This window comes from Colobus angolensis, unplaced genomic scaffold (genome assembly GCF_000951035.1).
Source record: "Colobus angolensis palliatus isolate OR3802 unplaced genomic scaffold, Cang.pa_1.0 Scaffold125, whole genome shotgun sequence".
In the NCBI taxonomy this organism is placed as follows: Eukaryota; Metazoa; Chordata; class Mammalia; order Primates; family Cercopithecidae; genus Colobus; species Colobus angolensis.
Window position 1 is genome coordinate 5,351,713 of NW_012113697.1, and position 21,022 is coordinate 5,372,734.

Sequence of the window (21,022 nt, forward strand, 5' to 3'; positions counted from 1 at the left end):
TTATGTATTCACTTTTATTCTGGGTCTACAGCAACACCTTAAGGCTGTAAAGGTGTCACTTATCAAGAAAGACTGTTCTAATGAACAGAAATCTAGAAGTCTGTTTTATTTCTTTCTGAACTTTCCTTATATCTGAGTACAGTAAAATCTTAGAAAGCTCCTGCTTCCCCTACCATGAACCTTTTTGAGGATGGTACTAGCTATATTCTCATATAGGGGATTCAAACTGAATTGTATCATTAATTCTCTTTGTTGAATAACTGTTATCAAGAATATAAATCCAAAATATTCTTAATTAGCCCATGGATATTTACATTATTAATTCCAATGTACCATATGCCCACAGTACGTGCACTGGGTAATGGGTTTGACATGACCTTGCTCTTCATGAAGCAAGTTTCAAAATTAAATTAAATATGACTCTTCTCCCTGTGAAAACTACAGGGTGTCTATCAAACCTGGAGACAGAGAGAGTATTATTTTACGTGTTATAATGTAGTATCCATGAGCTATTAGCCTATGTTTCCAGTCTTTATGGTCTCTCGTATAATCATATAAAGAGCCAAAATAAATGACTAAAAGTGTCAAGAAAACATGATCTCAAAGTAGATTATTCAAATGTATATTCAACACACATAATGATGGGTATGAGTTTGGTACAAAAAGTAGATATCATAGCAATCTGGACTACTCAGAGACGTTTCCCTAGAGGATCAAGGTTTTTAAACTGGATGCAGCTGAGATGCATAGCCAAAAATATAACCTTCCTCGACAGAATAAAGGAAAAGCTAAATGGTAACTTCCCATCAAATAGAAAGTAAGAGTATCTTGGTCTAAATGGCACTGTGTGAAAATGATGTAAATTAGACATGGTAGTTTAACAGGTAAGTTGGATTCACACTGTCGCACTGGCCTTAGAAAGGGTGTGGAATTGCTCTTCTCACAGCATAAGCCTTTCACTTTACTCCTGTATCACCTGGAATTGCTTAAGTGCTTTATAACATGGCAGTAATAAACAAAAACAATATCTTACTTCCTACTTATTGAAAAGTTTACCCAGAGCAAGACAAAAGGTTGTCTGAAAATTCCCATCAAATCCTGTTGAGAACATTATTAAAATGTTCTGTCATCCTGAAAATCATTACCCACATTTTGCAGGTGCCTAGTAAAGAAACAGACAAGTAAGAAAGTAAAATTATGTACCTGTGGTAACAAAGCAGGCTAACAGATGGCTAGGAAAGGCCCTCTCAGATGCACATCCCTGCAATACCCTTCCTGATGGCTTTAATCTACCCCAGGTAGAAGAGTGTCACAAGCGAGTACGCTGGACTGCAAGTCAGGTGACCAGAGTCTAAACTGCTGTGTGATTTGTGGAGATTCTCTTCTATTCTTTGGATCTCAGTTGCTTTATTAGTATAATGAGGAAGATGAATTAGATGATCCCTTATGGTAATAAAACGATGTGACCTTTACAACTAGTATATCCAGATATCTCCTTTCATAAGGCAAGCTATAGCCATTCAATCAATTGAAATATAAGTACAATAATACAGATGTGGCTGCAAAACCAGGTATATTAAGCAAATGTGGTCCCAGTCCCAGCCAGACAATGCTGACAGAGAGAGACGCAAGGCCACAAAGACAGTAAAATAAACTTTAAAAAAAATTAAAATTAAAATAGAAAACACTGTTCAGGTATTGTTTGTAAGCAAAATATTAAATATATCCCATGGAGAGTTGATAGAGGAAAAATCATTGACGCTGCATATTTAGACAGAGAAATGCCCTGTTTCCAACATTTTCTTATGTTGAGTTTCATAGAGGAAACTAGATTTCACAAGCAACTTGGGCATCGAAAAAAATGAGAGAAGCAGGACATCTCTGCTTGGCAAGGCAATGCAATTTCGGAGCAAGTCTGAAGTGCCGGTGGAATGATTTGACAATGAACCAGAGGCGACTGATTGAAGGAAACAAAAGAAGCTATCTTTGGCTGCTCTTCATGAAGCAAGTTTCAAAATTAAATTTCCAAGCATCCTTGAAAAAGCACAATAAATTGCAAAAAAAGAGAAAGAAAAGGAAATCTTTTTGAGAGAAAGCAACAATGTTTTTATAACACTCTGCTAAAGAGCAGAAGCTTTCCTCCCGAGTATACTATCATAACTGTGCAGGCAGTTGAAAAGACTTCACACAGGCGACTCTGTGAAACAGAAGAGCAGTAGGCAACAAAGTCCAGGGATTCCAGAACTTAGCTGTCTTTGAAACAACACCTTACATTATTCCAAAGGCCAACAACTTTAAGATTGCCAACGACTCAAATTATTTATAGGAGATTGATTCATATACTTAACCCAATGTGAGAGGAAATATTTCTAATTATATCCAAACATCTTTAATATGAGGGGAATTAGGCTTGGAGACCGTCAATGCCAAAAACATGTTTTGCCAAATATGTTTTAAGAAAGAGGAGGAGGTTACGTGTTTTCCATATTTGAGCCTATAAAAGTACCCTTGGAATGACTATGACTTGTCTCTCCTCATAAAGCTTCAAGGTAAGTGTGTGTGAAGACAGGGTTCTGTCTGGAGGACGGTAAGGGATGTCTGGCTGCCCCCGTGCATGCCACACATCCTGGCTCCCACTGCCCCTGGCAGCCCTGCCAGTGAAGCACCAGCTTACTCTGTAGCAATTTTAATTAGATGTTGTAGTCGTCCCAGTCATTTCCTGGTTCTCAGTTAAGAATTATTCTATAATTGGGAATTGTTATAATTTAATCAGAAGAGATTTGCTCTTTTTCTTACAGTTCTGATCCACTTTAAGGTCGCATCTCTACGGTAAGATTCTGATTTTTTTTTTTTTTTTTCCTCATTGCTCACAGAGCGCAAGGAATCTTCTGCAGTGGTTTGGAAGTGGTAGGGGGCGGGGTGAGGGGAGTGATAAAAAAATCATTTCCATTTCATGGTTGATCGTGCTTCTCTTAAAAAATGGAGAATGACTTGAGAAACTGGTTCTCATTAACTCATATCCCTTGCAATATATGAAAATGTTTTCTCAGAGTCTTTGGGAATTTTTTTCACAATAGTGAATTTCATTCACTATTTCCAGCATTGTAGTTTATCTTTTAAATGACTGCATTACAACATGCAATGTAACATTTCAAAGTGTTACTCAATTATCGAGAAAATTTAAATTTTCTATACTATGGCTTTTCCTCAGCCCTATAAATATAAAAAACTATGAGAGATGATGTCTAAATGGATAAATAGAATGTTCTGAATCTTTGCCTTGGAAAAGTTGCTTAAATCTGCATGTTGTTTCACAATCTGTAAAATAAAAATTAACGAATATATATATATACACATACACATATATATACACATACAATATGAAATATGATTGTGAGCATATTCAGCAAGATGAAGCATTTTAATTGTGTTATCAGAGTCAATATAGTTTCAATGGGAAAAATGTGAAAAATGTATCCAAATGAGCTTTCCTGGAAAAGGTACTTTCATTATTACAAATTAGAATATACATCAGGATTATTGACAGCATTAATGAATGCTAGTTAATGTGGATCCTGAAAAGAACAAGTCTTGTGAAATTGTTATAAAAATGTTAACAATAAAGCAAGAAAACATAGGTAAGAATGTTTTATAATAAATATTTGAGAAATGCTAAAGACCAGGGAAGAAGCTGAGTTTGTCAAAATTATTATACAGAGACAACAGAAACTGATAGATAATAGAATATTTTTTAACCATGCAAAACAAAGATCCATGCATTTCTGCTTTCCTGTATATTAGGAAGTCTTTGTAACTCCTAAGTTTATAATGAAAATATTTCCATCATGTACAGAGTAGTTCCTGAAATTATAGCAACATATTCCTATTGTTCTTTTAATTCACCAAGCCAGCTTTGAGCCCTTCTCTGTGTCCAGCATGTGTTCTAAGAGGTGTGAAGGATACCATAAAAAGAAGAGAACTCCCTGCCTGCAAGGTGCTTATAATCCAGTTGGGAAGATAAAAAACTATAAGTGAAAGAACTAGAGACTATCCTGCCACCATTATAGCTTTATGTTCTCCATAAGCCAATGATAGACAGCTTATAAAGATTAATATACATAACAAATGAAACAGAGAAAGCAGCTAAGAGACTGCAATAGGTGAGCCAGAAACAACAGTCTCTTTCCAAATGCATGATTAAGTATCTGTCAGCACTGGCACAGAACAAAGAGACTGACATTTTATCCTCAACCAAGCCAGGGAGGTAGTCATACCCAATGCAATACTAAGCACTCAATTGGTCAGTAAACTTTTTAAAAAAGTTTTAAATGTGAATCTAATGGCCCAGTTTCTTAATTTCTACAATTTCTTTTCTTCCTCTGCCAGTCAGGGTCCTTAACTGGGCTGTCATCAGTAACCTGCAGCCATGAGTTCCGACTCTGAGATGGCCATTTTTGGGGAGGCTGCTCCTTTCCTCCGAAAGTCTGAAAAGGAGCGAATTGAAGCTCAGAACAAGCCTTTTGATGCTAAGACATCAGTCTTCGTGGTGGACCCTAAGGAGTCCTTTGTGAAAGCAACAGTGCAGAGCAGGGAAGGGGGGAAGGTGACAGCCAAGACTGAAGCTGGAGCTGTGAGTAAAAACATCTGGAGCTGAGTAGACCCTGCCTCATTTCGGGTTAAGTTAGCAGACGCTTATTTTTTGATCTGGCCTCTCTTGTTTGACTGGACAGACCGTAACGGTGAAAGAAGACCAAGTCTTCCCCATGAACCCTCCCAAATATGACAAGATCGAGGACATGGCCATGATGACTCACCTGCATGAACCTGCTGTGCTGTACAACCTCAAAGAGCGCTACGCAGCCTGGATGATTTACGTGAGTTCTTTCTCACGGCCTTCTACTCATTAGAGTAGTTAATAGTTTTTGACAAGTAATAGATGATTAAGGTCCCCATCAAATAATTCTGTTCCCCCCCCTTTTTTTGGGTGCAGACCTACTCAGGCCTGTTCTGTGTCACCGTCAACCCCTACAAGTGGTTGCCAGTGTATAATGCAGAGGTGGTGACAGCCTACCGAGGCAAAAAGCGCCAGGAGGCCCCGCCCCACATCTTCTCCATCTCTGACAATGCCTATCAGTTCATGCTGACTGGTGAGTGGATCAGCTGGTTTTCATATAAATTATTTTACCACCCATAATCACAAAATGTTAGAACTAAAAAAAGACCTTTAGAAAAAAACCCAATCCACCCCCCTGGTTGTTCAGCAGAGGTGACTAAAGCACAGAGAAGTACATACTGTCAAAGCTGGTAGTAAAACTCTGCTCTCCTGAGTACACCTCCCTGACTTTACTAGGCCATGCTATTGCTCCATCCCATTAATATATTTAAGTAATAAGAGCCAAGATTAAGTAACAACTGAATCATATAAATCATATATTATCTGAATAGAAATGAAAAATAGGAGTTCAATCCTTTTGGTGCCTCAGTTTCTTGTTAATTATAAATTAGATACTTTTACAAGTACTGTCATCTCTTTGAAGTCATCAGAGTGCATCTCAGAGATGATATCCTGGCTGGGTGCGGTGGCTCAAGCCTGTAATCCCAGCACTTTGGGAGGCCGAGACGGGCGGATCACGAGGTCAGGAGATCGAGACCATCCTGGCTAATACGGTGAAACCCCGTCTCTACCAAAATCTAGCCGGGCAAGGTGGTGGGCGCCTGTAGTCCCAGCTACTCCGGAGAGCTGAGATCCGGCCACTGCACTCCAGCCTGGGTGACAGAGCGAGACTCCGTCTCAAAAAAAAGAAAAAAAAAAAAAGAGAGATGATATCCTTTGAATGAAGATGATGTTTTAGAGCTACACACATATAAACAGAAACTGTTTTCCCGCCTTAGAAAGATTTTATTTTGATTGAGGCATCCTCTCTTACCTCATCTTTAACACCATGGTACACTTTTGGGAGGGCTGATCGAAATTAGGGCTATAGTCTGTGGCCAAAAGACACTAAATATTTTCTGTTTGTCTTAGAAACAAAATCTCAATCACAGCTTAACACTACTTCAATCTATTAAATGACAGTCCAAGCCTTTAGCATATTATGCATTTTTCAGCTATATGCATTAATCAGCAGACAGCATGCCATTGAAATCTACAGATGACAACTAAGGAATGTACCTAGCTTTGCAGAATACTGCTCTTTATATTAAACCAACAAGACACACTTTCTTTCTGTATTAAGGAATTTAAGATATGACATTTTTATGTGTCTCTTCCCCAAATTTAAGAGGCTTAAATATAATACCATAACTTTACCACAATATATTGAAAAACCCCATTGAATACATGACACTTATACTCAAATGCTCTGTTTCCCTATAGAAAGTTTTGTTTGTGTAACTGATACATGTGCTGATTGTCCACTGTTTTTCTTCTAGATCGGGAGAATCAGTCTATCTTGATCACGTATGTATTCCTATTCTGAGATTTATTGGCAGTTTATTCTCACTGGAAAAATGACAAACCGAAAGAAGAAATTAGTTAATGCTCCCTGCTAAAGCAGTGAATGATCAACCTGGAACTAGATATAGGTTTAGCTTTATTATAAGGTTTACATTGCATTAGAATGTAAAATAATAATGTTCTAAATCACCTTTGCTAGTTCAGTCTTGAAAGTTCCACAGAACTTTTCAGTGAGTAGAAAGTGTAAAATGAGCTTGGCTGGAACCCAGTATAGTGCAATGAGCAGCATACAGCATTTGAAAGGTACAGCAGTTTAGAAATATTACTAGCAGTTCATTCTTAAGGCCCACTTAGAGAATGTCTGTTCCTTCAAAGACCAAACTTGAGCCATGTCTCTAGTACGAGGAAATGGAAAAACACATGCACGTTTCATAGAGTTTCCTACTAACTGTTTCATTCACTATAGAGGTGCTGAGTACTTTTCAGACCCCTCAATCCAGGTCTCAGCACCCAGAAAAAAAGCTGACACATTATAAACACTCAAGAAATACGTGTTAAATGAATAATGACTGATTTTTTCTACTTCTTGTCAGTGCAAAGCAATAGAAATAATATGAGCTATATGTAGGCTGAAAAGAAAGATGTAAAAGGCTCTCTGATAGAGATATAAAGACAAAGGCACGAGGTAGTTGTAGTTTCATTTGTTGCAGTGCTTAATTTCTCATGAGTCTGGTCTCTGACAGTGGAGAATCTGGTGCAGGGAAGACTGTGAACACCAAGCGTGTCATCCAGTACTTTGCAACAATTGCAGTTACTGGGGAGAAGAAGAAGGAAGAAGTTACTTCTGGCAAAATACAGGTGAGTCTGATTGTCACAGTCACAATCCAGGCTCTGTTGGGACTCTCGGGTAGGAAATTCCCAAGCCCCAGACGCAAGGACTGCTCTTGCCTTTGCAGGGGACTCTGGAAGATCAAATCATCAGTGCCAACCCCCTGCTGGAGGCCTTTGGCAACGCCAAGACCGTGAGGAATGACAACTCCTCTCGCTTTGTAAGTCTCTTGGTTGCTGAAGGTTCTTCTCTGCCTTTAGATGCCAGAGAAAGCATGTCTGAATTATTTCAATGGCATCCCTACTATGTACTTCAAGTTTTGGGTATAACAACATCTTTTTTACTTACAAGGGTAAATTCATCAGGATCCACTTCGGCACCACAGGGAAACTGGCTTCTGCTGATATTGAAACATGTGAGTAACAGGACCTCCTAAATAGAATCCAAGAATGGCAAATATTGGTTTGGAGGAACACTGTGCAGCTCCTGCTGAATATGGAGCTTGTAAAGCACCAGTCTGCTGCCAAACATGCCTGTGGTTAACGTCAGTCTTATCCACAGCCCACAGTGTGCTTTACCCACTCCAGTCATGAGGTAATTCTTCTGTGGGAACTGCCAGGAACTGCTGGGCATATCCAAAGTATTCCAGCCCCAGAATGATTTCAAATTTTTTTTTTTTTAAGAAAAAACTAACACTAGGAGTAAACAAGTTGTCCAGGGATTGAGGATATGTGATTTCTTCCTAGCCTGAGCTTTAATACTGTTGCTTTTAGTAGTCCCTCTATGATATGGCAACAGGATGCTGCAGAGGGAGTCTCAGGACTCGATTATATTCCAAATGTCAAGGATCTTCTGTATGCGAAGTGAATGTCTTGATCCAAGCATATTTCACTTTTTTTCCCAGGAGGTATGAGGAACTGCAATAGTGTTTGTAGAGACATAATATGTGGTACTTCACAGGAACATTCAGCTGAAATCTCAAGAGGCCAATGAGATTTAGCTAATGATCCCAAGTCCCCAAATCACTCCAGGACATTGTGTAATTTTCCCCCATAATCTGATGTCTACTATCTGTTGCAGATCTTCTGGAGAAGTCTAGAGTTACTTTCCAGCTAAAGGCTGAAAGAAGCTATCATATTTTTTATCAGATCATGTCTAACAAGAAGCCAGATCTAATTGGTAAGAAATAACTTAAATTCACAGCTAGAAGATTGTCACTGTACTATCTTCTAATGTAAAACAAATGCCCTGAATTCTGTGACCCAGAAATGCTCCTGATCACCACCAACCCATATGACTATGCCTTCGTCAGTCAAGGGGAGATCACAGTGCCCAGCATTGATGACCAAGAAGAGTTGATGGCTACAGATGTAAGTTATACATGAATTTTCATTTAAAATCCATTATGCATGGGAATGGCAATAACAGCCGTCTATATGTGTGTAAAGGATACAGTATAAATTCTCTTGTGCCCTAACTTTGTCTTCTCATCTCTCCTGGTAGAGTGCCATTGAAATTCTGGGCTTCACGTCAGATGAAAGAGTGTCCATCTATAAGCTCACAGGGGCTGTGATGCATTACGGGAACATGAAATTCAAGCAAAAGCAGCGTGAGGAGCAAGCTGAGCCAGATGGCACTGAAGGTACTAAATGAATCTCCATCTGGGTTTAATGAGAGAATATAGGCAAAAACGTCCATTCCAAAACTCAGGTCTTCTTTACAGCTGAGCTCCTGATGGACATACTCAGATGTACCCACACACAGACTTTCTACAAAGTTATTCACTCAATACTCTGCCCCTTTGAACTGTGGGTCCCAGAGTAGGTCATATTGGGTATCTGAATTATGTTTCTGCAGTTGCTGACAAGGCAGCCTATCTCCAAAATCTGAACTCTGCAGATCTGCTCAAAGCCCTCTGCTACCCTAGGGTCAAGGTCGGCAATGAGTTTGTCACCAAAGGTCAAACTGTGCAGCAGGTAAGTGCAGGACCTCAATGAATCACACACATCCCAGGCCTTCATGACATGCCTTTAATAACACCAACAAACTTTATCTGTGAAGGTGTACAATGCAGTGGGTGCTCTGGCCAAAGCTGTCTACGAGAAGATGTTCCTGTGGATGGTCACCCGCATCAACCAGCAGCTGGACACCAAGCAGCCCCGGCAGTACTTCATTGGGGTCTTGGACATTGCTGGCTTTGAGATCTTTGATGTGAGTTAGCAGAAAAATTGTACCAAAAAAGCTTCCAACAAGCAAGCTTGTCGCTGCAGTCATATAGCATGACTGTAGTCACTTATGGAAAGGGTCTATGAAAAATAGCTGCACTATAAACTTAACTAACACATGAAAGAGCACCAAAAGACCATGAAAGGAAATGAACTTTGGAATGAGATAGACCTGGATTCAAACTCCTGCTCTGCCAATTACTAACTGTGTAATAATGGGAATGGTACCTAATTGATCATTGGGCAAATTCAACTAGGACCTATAGGTAAAGCACTTAGCATTCCAGATCACAGACTCACTTCTGAGATCTGTCTGCTGGTTTCAAGATTTCTGAATTTTCAGCCCTTAACACAGTCCCCAAGCATGCAGGCAGCACTCAGTAAACAGTAAGATAGTGAAGGCAATAATAGGATCAAAGATGGCAGTGAAGAAGACAAAGTCTTTAAAAGAAAGACTTTGAGATTCTGTTTGCCGAGAAATGAAATGTGTTTAATTATTAGGATAACCTCTGCAATACCCAGGTATTGAGTATAGAAATGGCATCATAAATAAACTCAAATTTGTCTGCCTAAGAAAGAATATCTGCTACACAGCTTAGGAAATAAGGTTACTGAAATCCTCCACTTGACAGCAGTATCTTGGATGTTTCTCATTTAGAGGTCGCACTTCCAAACTTTTATCTATGTATGAAACTGGATGACATTTTCATACATCTGATTGAAACTGGATGAAATTTTAGAAATGGAGGCACTTCCAGACATTTCCAAGCCAACGCGGGAAGAAAGGAATAATCTGTCATCAAGCAGGAACAGGAAAAGCAATCCACACTTTTTAAAATAAGAAAACTAATGACAGGGTACTTGCAATCATTTTGAGCTTTTTTTTTTTTTTTTAAGTAACAGCTTTATCGAGATATAATTAACGTATCATACAATTCACCTATTTAAAGTATAAAATTCAATGGTTTTTAGTATATTCACAGGTACGTGCTATCATCACAACAATTTCAGAACATTTTGATCACCCCAACAGGAAATTCCATTTTGTCCTCCCCCTAGGCCACAGAAACCCCTAATCTACTTTCTGTCTCTGGATTTGGCTGTTCTGCACACGTCATATAATGGAATCAGATAATATGTGGTATTTGTGACTGGCTTCTTGACTTAGTATATGCTTGCCAGATTCATCCCCCCTGTAGAACTCCTTTGACTTTTCTGTATGGTGATAGTGCCTTTAAACAAGGGCATCCTCAATTGTGTTTCCATGTAAGTGTCCTGAATAATGAAGCAAGGCAGGCCTACTCAAGTTCTGGGAGTAGTTACAAACACTGGCTCTGGTATCAAAATGTTGGGGTTTCTGCCATGACCCTTACTGCCATGGTCTTACACAAGTTACTTAGCCTCTCTAATAGTGTTTCCTCACCCATGAAATGAGCAAATGATACCACCTACAAAGGTAGCTGTGAGGATTAAATGCAGTAACTTATATAAGGCACTTAGTATAGTGTCTACTGTAGAGTAAATGTTCACCAAATAGTAGCTGTTGAATTTTTAATACTAAGGACAACATACAGACCGTAATGGCTCAGATCTAACAAACTTAGCTAGTTTACAACATAATCATAAATCATTAAGAAACCTCTGACCAACAAAAACAAATGCTGTAAAAACCAAACAACCTTTTCAAAAAAACTTTTAAGTTTAGTGGTACATGTGCAGGTTTGTGACATACGTAAGCTGTGTTGCCCACGTATTAAGCCTAGTACACATGAGTTATTTTTTTCTGATCCTCTCCCTCCTCCCACTCTCCACCCTCCAATAGGCCCCATTGTGTGTTGTTTCCCTCTATATGTCCATGTGTTCTCATCATTTAGCTCCCAGTTATATGTGAGAACATGCAGTATTTGGTTTTCCATTCCTGCATTAGTTTGCTAAGAATAACGGCCTCCAGCTCCAAACAACTTTTTTTATTGCATAGGAAGGCATCATTCAGAGCTTGTTGATGGGTGTTGAAGAGACAATTTTAACAAGCATGCCAACAGCAGCAAAAACTTCATTGCGTAGGTATAGGTAGGATAAAACGATACCATCCTAAGAGGGCAATTTGGCTAACTAAAAAAACACCACTTTCAAAGAGAAGATTTCATTATAAATGGAATGCTAATTTGTATTTTCCACTTACTTAGTTCAACAGCCTGGAGCAGCTGTGCATCAACTTCACCAATGAAAAACTGCAACAGTTTTTCAACCACCACATGTTCGTGCTGGAGCAGGAGGAGTACAAGAAGGAAGGTATCGAGTGGGAGTTCATTGACTTCGGGATGGACCTGGCTGCCTGCATCGAGCTCATTGAGAAGGTTGGCTTGCTTTTTGCAGATCACAGATCATACTGCTGTACAGTATTTAAAAGAAAATCATAAAATCTTGATATAGGCAATGGCTAAATATTTCTACTTGTGAAAAACACAAGGAGAATTCCTTATTTTGCCAACTCTGAGGTAGATATTCTGATAAAAGGAGATTAAGTATTTTCTATAGAGTCCAGAACTCAACACATCCCCACAGTTTGCAATACAAAGTCTTACATTTAAAGTCATCTTTCCTTACCAAAAGTGTACTGATTAGAATATTTTTTACTTTTTTTTTTTTTGTCATCCTAAAGTCATCATTATTGCATTAGAAGTATGAATTTCTACTGATGTACGTTAAAGCAGAGGCTTTTAAAATCCAGTGTGTGAAAGACTCACCAGGAATGCTCGGTACAGTTGCAGGTTTCCCTCATCTCACCCGTAGAATACTTTCTGGTAAGTGTAGGATGAAGCATCAGAATCCTCATTTTGAACAAGTGATTCTGATGCAGCTAATTTGCAAGTCACACTTGGAGAAACATTGCTCTAAGGTCTCTGGGGTAAAGACACAAACTCCACAGGCGCACAGCCCTCATCTGTCTTACTCTGTCATATCCCAGAGCCTGACACAGCACGAGGCTCCTGATCAGCACCCAATAAATATTTGTTAAGTTAATGACTTCTGACCAAAGGAATGAGTTTTCATTAACTCTGTAGAATTGAAGGGTGAATTGATTCAGATGGGATCATTATTAATGTCACGTGTTATTTCTATAAGCAGACAGAATTCAAGTGGCATTTCTTTCTTTTCATGCTTCCAGCCTATGGGCATCTTCTCCATCCTGGAAGAGGAGTGCATGTTCCCCAAGGCAACCGACACCTCCTTCAAGAACAAGCTGTATGAACAACATCTTGGAAAATCCAATAACTTCCAGAAGCCCAAGCCTGCCAAAGGCAAGGTTGAGGCCCACTTCTCTCTGATTCACTACGCCGGCACCGTGGACTACAACATTGCCGGCTGGCTCGACAAGAACAAGGACCCCCTGAACGAGACTGTGGTGGGGCTGTACCAGAAGTCTGCAATGAAGACTCTGGCTCATCTCTTCACTGGGGCAACGGCAGCGGAAGCAGGTAATTATCAATATAATTAATCTTTTACCTAATATATAAAACATAATCAGAGGTCAGATGCAGTGCCCGTAATCCCAGCATTTTGGGAGGCCAAGGTGGGTAGATCACCTGAGGTAAGGAGTTCAAGACCAGCCTGGTCAACATAGCAAAACCCCATCTCTACCAAAATTACAAAAATTAGCCGGGTGTGGTGGCAGGTGCCTATAATCCCAGCTACTCGGGAGGCTGAGGCAGGAGAATCACTTGAACCCAGGAGGTGGAGGTTGCAGTGAGCCGAGATCACGCCACTGCACTCCAGTATCTCAGGAAAAAAAAAAAAAAAAAAGACAAAGCAAACAACAAAAACCATAACCAGAGAAAGGCCGTCCTATGATTGCTTCTTTTTTTTCCCCTTAGAGGCTGGTGGAAAGAAAGGTGGTAAGAAGAAGGGTTCTTCTTTCCAGACCGTGTCTGCTCTCTTCAGGGTACAAACTTCATTTTCTCTGTCTAATTAGATTTAGGATATTCAATGTACTTTATGGTGTGGGGGAAAAACTAATCTTTCAAGGATTCTAGAACTGGATGTAACTCAATGAGATAGTTCAGCTGGTAGTGGTAAAACTGAGTTTTAGGGAGCTTGGGGATAATTTGGAAGACACACCTCACTATTCAGAAGACAAAGGAGTCAGGGGAGATGAAAGTGAATTGCAGAAGTCAGTATCAGACAGCAAAATTCAATTCTGGGGCCTGAGAATGAGGTCATTTAACACTTAAAAGACTCCACTGGGATAGGATTACGTAAAGCTGAGATTTGCTTGAGGCTTTGGGAGCCTCCAAGTGATTTAGGTGCTTAAAGATATATTGGTATAGAACAGAAATGAGTAGATTTTGAAAGCTAAAGATAAAACAGTGGTGGGAATTGGAGCCCCTGTCAAAAGAAGGAAATAAGAAACCAGATGTGATTAAAAAAATAGCACTTGGAAAAAAAAAATACGGCCGAGTACAGTTGCTCATGCCTGTAATCCCAGCAATTTGAGAAGCTAAGGCAGGCAGATCACTTGAGGCCAGGAGTTCGAGACTAGCCTGGCCAACATGATGAAACCCTGTCTCTACTAAAAATACAAAAATTAGCCAGGCATGGTGGTGCGCGCCTGTAATCCCAGCTACTCAGGGGGCTGAGGCATGAGAATCGCTTGAACCCAGGAGAAGGAGGATGCAGTGAGCTGAGATCATGTCACTGCACTCTAGCCTGGGTGACAAAGCAAGACTCCATCTCAAGGAAAAAAAGGAAAGTCTATTTTTCTTTTGGCAATCCCAATTCTGATTCCATCTCTAATAACTGATGCTGTAGATATTTGGAAAAACCAGGATTTCCAAAAGATGGAAAACTTTACACGCTTGGTAACATGGCTGTCAGTTTTCTACCAATTCCCAGAATAGGCATTAATAAAGGCCACTTTCTGTGGAATAAGCAGGAGGACACAGCTCTGTATCTATGGCAAAGAATAAGCATGTGATAGACACAGAGATACAAGTGAAAGTCAGGTAAAGAAAGAAGTGGGTGTGACTGGGCGCCATGGCTCACGCATGTAATCCCAGCACTTTGGGAGGCTGAGGCAGGTGGATCACTTGAGGTCAGGAGTTCAAGACCAACCTGGCCAACATGATGAAACCCCATCTCTACCAAAACTACAAAAATTAGCTGGGGGTGGTGGCGTGTGCCTGTAATCCCAGCTACTCAGGAGGCTGAGGCAGGAGAATTGCTTGAACCTGAGAGGCAGAGGTTGCAGTGAGCCAAGATTGTACCACTGCACTCTAGCCTGGGCAACAGAGCAAGACTCTGTCTCAGAAAAAAAAAAAAAAAAAGAAGTAAAGAAAAAGAAAAAAGTGGGAGAATGAGAGGAAGGCATTGATTAGTAGTAAAATTAGACCATGTATCTAGGCAAAAAGAGAATGGGTAGAGTATTTCCATGTACTTAGAGTGTCATAGCGAATTTAAAACATATACTAGGAAATTCAACAGCAGTGAACAGTCACTTCAACAGCAAGTAGAAATCTATGTTTCTAATGCACACCAACAGAAAATAGGAGGACATATTGCGAATGTGGAAATTCCAGAGATAACTCTTTGAAAATTTTCATCTGGATACTATTCATAAGAATTAAACCAGTATCATAGATCACAATGATTACATCTATAAATATGAATGTAGAAAACAGTACACTTTTAAAAATGTAAACTCACATGGTTCCACAGGAGAATTTGAATAAGCTGATGACCAACTTGAGGAGCACTCACCCCCACTTTGTGCGGTGCATCATCCCCAATGAAACAAAAACTCCAGGTAAGACATTTCTGATATCCAGACAAGCTCCAGCATTTGTGCAATAGACCAGGAAGTATGACATGTGGATTCATTCTTTTAGGTGCCATGGAGCATGAGCTTGTCCTGCACCAGCTGAGGTGTAACGGTGTGCTGGAAGGCATCCGCATCTGTAGGAAAGGATTCCCAAGCAGAATCCTTTATGCAGACTTCAAACAGAGGTCAGACATTTTTGCTGTAAATTATTTTAAGGTTTCTATTACTTCGTAAACATTTTTCAATGAAAGAATCCTTTATACCGCCTCTTAAAATTGAAGAGAAGATAAACTCACTTAACAAACTTCATACTGACATAAGAAAAATCTGAAGTCTTTTGAATATACAGAGGATAGATAAAGGGGTAGATATGAGTTCTTGTTTATTTCAGATTACCCAGTGGCTATGTTGTTTCTATAGCCAGACAGGAAGATTTCTTGTCTGTGACAACAGCCATATCATTTTTTTGTCTGGCTTAAACAGATACAAGGTATTAAATGCAAGTGCTATCCCTGAAGGACAATTCATCGATAGCAAGAAGGCTTCTGAGAAGCTCCTTGGGTCCATTGATGTTGACCACACTCAGTATAAATTTGGGCACACCAAGGTAATATTCTGTAAATCCTACCTGATGTTATTCCCGTCCCTTTGAATTTTATGTAAATTTTCTGATCTGAAATTCTTCTCACACATAGGTCTTTTTCAAAGCTGGTCTTCTGGGGCTCCTAGAGGAGATGCGAGATGAGAAGCTGGCCCAGCTGATTACTCGAACCCAGGCCATGTGTAGAGGGTTCTTGGCAAGAGTGGAGTACCAGAAAATGGTGGAAAGAAGGTATTAAGTAAAGAATTCTTTACTTAACCTCATCATCCTAGGCCTTTTAATTCTGCTTATTATAATCTGATTTGAACATTTCTGTTCCTATGACAGAGAGTCCATCTTCTGCATCCAGTACAATGTCCGTGCCTTCATGAATGTGAAGCACTGGCCCTGGATGAAGCTGTATTTCAAGATCAAACCCCTCCTCAAGAGTGCAGAGACAGAGAAGGAGATGGCCAACATGAAGGAAGAATTTGAGAAAACGAAAGAAAGCCTTGCAAAAGCTGAGGCCAAAAGAAAAGAGCTGGAAGAAAAAATGGTTGCTCTGATGCAAGAAAAAAATGACTTGCAACTCCAAGTTCAAGCTGTGAGTATCCAGAAGTCATTTCCTGCAATCTGATGCTAAAACTTCAGCTGAGTGGTCACTAAGGAGAGGTCTAGATTCCACTAAATAATGGACAGGTTATGAATCTTTAATAATCCATAACTCCTTAGAATGTTCTATAAAATTCCATACACAATATTACTAAAAATCACTGTGGTAGGATTCTTTGCTGTCAGGAAGGGAAAAATAAAAGCATTTTTCCTTCCCCTCTGTTGTTTTCCATAGCAGAATGTGAACAAGAAATAAAGTGAGCTTTGCTCCCTAAATTCTCCCTACTGAAAAATGCAAGTAAGAGCTGTGAAAAAGAAAAATATTGTCAGTGAAGAAGAAGGAGACTTTGATGAAAACGCATTAACTTGAAATTGATATTCTGAATTTTGCATCTACAATCCCTGAGCAACTTTCTGCTCAACTTTATTTTTAGAAACTTTTTAGTACCTGAAAGAGTAGGATTATGGCAAGAATAATGGCAATGCTTTCTGGTAAGGATAATGGCAATGCCTTCCACAGATAATGCCTATTTTTATGCAAAGTATGAGCGATAGGGTTGATATTCTCATTCGAATGTCCCAGTAACTATCCAGAGGCTTGGGGAGAAATATTTGCTCAAGAGCCACTACCTAACCCATTTTTGTAACCCAAATAACAAGACAGTTCACTTGCTGCCCCCAAAACCAACAGCAGAAACATTAAAAGTTACCCTCCTAGTTCTCTGAATTCAGAAAGGGAATTGACTAGTCCCATGTGCCTACGAGTTTGGGACACATATTTAGAAAATCTAAAGAATGATGAATTGCGAATACCTAGGTTGGCACTGTGACTTTCCTGTACTTTGTATAGATCGGGGTTTTCCACACTGAGGAGTGGTTCATCATGCCTTCAAGAAACAGGAGATAATTTATCCAAGAATACTCCTCTCCTTTGAGGATAGTATTATATAACCTCTGTTTAACAATATTCTATCAACTATCCAGTAATAAATATTGGGTGAAGTTCCAGACAGGGATGTAAGTTTGAATGAGAGACATGGTCCTTCCCTCACAGTTTATCCCAACTCCTATTTCTTCTCATGAGAAATATGTTTGCTACTTCTCTAAGCATCACCTTGAACATGTTCCATTCCCTTTGGTGCTTCCAGGTGTTCCTTTAGTTCCAGGCTACTCTGTCACTGGATGACACTTCTTCCTTTTAAGGCACTTTTCTGATTGTACCCCTCTCTCCTAGCAACCTGCTAGAAACCAATCCTTCTGTCTATTGGTTTTTCATATATTGAATGCTCCTGAAAATAAATATTAAAAAAAAGAAAATTGGCTGACCTGAAATTATATACCAACACATTATATGTTATAGTAAATATAATTGTAACATAATTTCACCAGGAACCATGACTTAAGTTACTTTTTTTATCACCAGACTCATAAGTGCCCAATAAATATTTGCTGAATGGTAGAAAGCTAATAAAAATTAACCTGAAGCCTTAAAACAATTTCCTTGTTTGGTTTCAAAATATTAATAAAATCTGAAAATGTCTAGGAAACTAAAATCTATAAGTATCTATTGCCTCTTCTCAGGAAGCTGACAGCTTGGCTGATGCAGAGGAAAGGTGTGACCAGCTGATCAAAACCAAAATCCAGCTAGAGGCCAAAATCAAAGAGGTGACTGAAAGAGCTGAGGATGAGGAAGAGATCAATGCTGAGCTGACAGCCAAGAAGCGAAAACTGGAGGATGAATGCTCAGAACTCAAGAAAGACATTGATGACCTTGAGCTGACACTGGCCAAGGTTGAGAAGGAGAAACATGCCACAGAAAACAAGGTACCAATCACATTCTACAATACTGTATAGAGGTTCTGCCACCCAACTAAGCTGCTTTAGAACAACTAAGCTGCTTTCTTCACCTTTGTAGGTGAAAAACCTCACAGAAGAGATGGCAGGTCTGGACGAAACCATCGCTAAGCTGACCAAGGAGAAGAAGGCTCTCCAGGAGGCCCACCAGCAGACCCTGGATGACCTGCAGGCAGAGGAGGACAAAGTCAACACCCTGACCAAAGCTAAAATCAAACTTGAACAACAAGTGGATGACGTAAGCTTAACATTATATAAAAATGATTTTTAAAAAATTTTGTAACAAACTAAGTAAGCGTGAGTTTGTGTTTTTATGATGTAGTGAGTATTTATCAAGTACCTCCTATGAATGAGGAATATGGAATACCATCCCTATTACAAGGACTAAGATGTACACACAAGAAAGTTGTTAAAATCAATAAAGAAAGTTAACTGTGAATAACAGACAATATGGGTAAAAAGAATTGAGGGAAAGGAAGCTTAACGTGTTCACAAAGAAAAGCTATACAAGCAAAACAGGTCTTTAGCTGGGCTTGAAAGACAAGTGGCTATGTACAGTTACAGAAGAGGGTGGGTGTTTTAAGCAGGCAGCATAGCAACAGCAAAGAAGTTGTAATGATCACTAAGGTTTTCTCTCACAGAAACAAAGGACACTCAGAATTAGGAATGTGGAAGATGAAGAACCCACTGAAAATGCCTGAGTAAGGGAGACATTAAAAAAGTCATGGTTTGGAAGTATTAGCATGGTGTCCATCCCAGCTGGAAAAGTAGTGGATTCCAGTGGGGAGATGCAGAAAGCATAATGTCTCACTAGTAACTTATTGTAACAATGTGACAAAGAGGCACATTTTACCTTTTCAACGATGACTCTTCGACTAGGTAAATACCAAGGAGAATGGAATCAATGGGACAAATCTGCCTAATTCATAGAAAAAAATAGTTTGCTGAATAGATATAATGTTGAAAAATTTAATCTGGGACAAAAGGTGGTACCCTTCTGAGAACCATATTCATGGATTATTAACTTTTAGCTTGAAGGATCTTTGGAACAAGAAAAGAAAATCCGGATGGATCTGGAAAGAGCAAAGAGAAAACTAGAGGGAGACCTAAAATTGGCTCAAGAATCCACAATGGATATAGAAAATGATAAACAACAACTTGATGAAAAGCTTAAAAAGTAAGCAGTTTCAGGACAAGAGTTTTGTGGGGAAATTACTCTTAATATTTCTGAGACTGACATAAAGTGCTTTTCTAATAGGAAAGAGTTTGAAATGAGCAGTCTGCAAAGCAAGATTGAAGATGAACAAGCCCTTGGTATGCAGCTGCAGAAGAAAATCAAGGAGTTACAAGTACGTTAAATGATTTTCACCAGGCTAATTCAACATCAAAAAGTACTGACACCAAGAAGTTGAGTTTATATTAATATTTTTCACCATTTCCAGGCCCGTATTGAGGAACTGGAGGAGGAAATCGAGGCAGAGCGGGCCTCCCGGGCCAAAGCAGAGAAGCAGCGCTCTGACCTCTCCCGGGAACTGGAGGAGATCAGCGAGAGGCTGGAAGAAGCCGGTGGGGCCACTTCAGCCCAGATTGAGATGAACAAGAAGCGGGAGGCTGAGTTCCAGAAAATGCGCAGGGACCTGGAGGAGGCCACCCTGCAGCATGAAGCCACGGCAGCCACCCTGAGGAAGAAGCACGCAGACAGTGTGGCCGAGCTTGGGGAGCAGATTGACAACCTGCAGCGCGTCAAGCAGAAGCTGGAGAAGGAGAAGAGTGAGATGAAGATGGAGATCGATGACCTTGCTGGTAACATGGAGACCGTCTCCAAAGCCAAGGTACAATCAACACTTCACATGGATTATTTGGTTTTTTTGTTTTTCCCTTTAGCACAAATATGATTTGTATCTCAAAAACATCTCATGAACTAAATCAGGTGCCCTTTTATTCATATCATGGATAGTACAATTTAGTAAAGTAGTTAGATTAACAAGCAATTCAGTGGCAGTATGCTTGGACTATGTATTAGTCTTTCCATCACAATCTAAGACCTTTGCTGGTTTTGTTTGTAACGATAGTTTCTTCTCAAAATAAATGAGTACTGCAGCTCCTATGGAATGTTTAGATTACTGAAACTTTCTTTGGTCCAACTACTGACTTGAGATGCCTTCTACCACTTTTTGAATGCAGGGAAACCTTGAAAAGATGTGCCGCGCTCTAGAAGATCAACTGAGTGAAATTAAGACCAAGGAAGAGGAGCAGCAGCGGCTGATCAATGACCTCACAGCGCAGAGAGCGCGCCTGCAGGCAGAATCAGGTGGGCCATTTACCAGTACTGACCTTGAATGACGAATTCACCCTGCATGTGCGATCTGCTTAAAAACTCTGCATTTAGTTACTTGAGGTCATATACTACCTCCCTGGGAGATCCCCACTAATAAGAAAACATTATTGACCACTGGCATGAGGTTGCTTTCTTTCATATATATATGTGAGAAATATATGTGTATATATGAAATATATGTATGTGTATATATGAAATATATATATATGTGTGTGTGTGTATATATATATATATAGAGAGAGAGAGAGAGAGAGAGAAATAGAATCAGGTCCTTTTATTTTTGAAGACTTTAAGGAAGATTTGGCTTTA

General features: G+C 39.6%; 1 protein-coding gene across 1 annotated transcript in view; it reads left to right on the forward strand.

The window, feature by feature from the left end:
• The first annotated feature begins 2,526 nt into the window (after positions 1–2,526).
• The window catches only part of MYH1 (myosin, heavy chain 1, skeletal muscle, adult), a 26,692-nt gene continuing 8,196 nt past the window's right edge, over positions 2,527–21,022 (forward strand). Inside the window, exons 1-28 of the mRNA XM_011933257.1 lie at positions 2,527–2,549; positions 2,799–2,829; positions 4,387–4,630; positions 4,731–4,874; positions 4,991–5,147; positions 6,433–6,460; positions 7,201–7,315; positions 7,414–7,506; positions 7,638–7,701; positions 8,367–8,465; positions 8,553–8,656; positions 8,790–8,928; positions 9,144–9,262; positions 9,348–9,497; positions 11,698–11,868; positions 12,681–12,990; positions 13,387–13,454; positions 15,227–15,314; positions 15,397–15,514; positions 15,813–15,936; positions 16,025–16,161; positions 16,258–16,513; positions 18,103–18,345; positions 18,437–18,613; positions 19,407–19,552; positions 19,634–19,724; positions 19,818–20,207; positions 20,560–20,686. Coding sequence (XP_011788647.1) covers positions 4,427–4,630; positions 4,731–4,874; positions 4,991–5,147; positions 6,433–6,460; positions 7,201–7,315; positions 7,414–7,506; positions 7,638–7,701; positions 8,367–8,465; positions 8,553–8,656; positions 8,790–8,928; positions 9,144–9,262; positions 9,348–9,497; positions 11,698–11,868; positions 12,681–12,990; positions 13,387–13,454; positions 15,227–15,314; positions 15,397–15,514; positions 15,813–15,936; positions 16,025–16,161; positions 16,258–16,513; positions 18,103–18,345; positions 18,437–18,613; positions 19,407–19,552; positions 19,634–19,724; positions 19,818–20,207; positions 20,560–20,686 — 3,862 coding nt within the window. The 5' untranslated portion in view covers positions 2,527–2,549; positions 2,799–2,829; positions 4,387–4,426. The remainder of the gene's footprint in view (positions 2,550–2,798; positions 2,830–4,386; positions 4,631–4,730; positions 4,875–4,990; positions 5,148–6,432; positions 6,461–7,200; positions 7,316–7,413; positions 7,507–7,637; positions 7,702–8,366; positions 8,466–8,552; positions 8,657–8,789; positions 8,929–9,143; positions 9,263–9,347; positions 9,498–11,697; positions 11,869–12,680; positions 12,991–13,386; positions 13,455–15,226; positions 15,315–15,396; positions 15,515–15,812; positions 15,937–16,024; positions 16,162–16,257; positions 16,514–18,102; positions 18,346–18,436; positions 18,614–19,406; positions 19,553–19,633; positions 19,725–19,817; positions 20,208–20,559; positions 20,687–21,022) is intronic.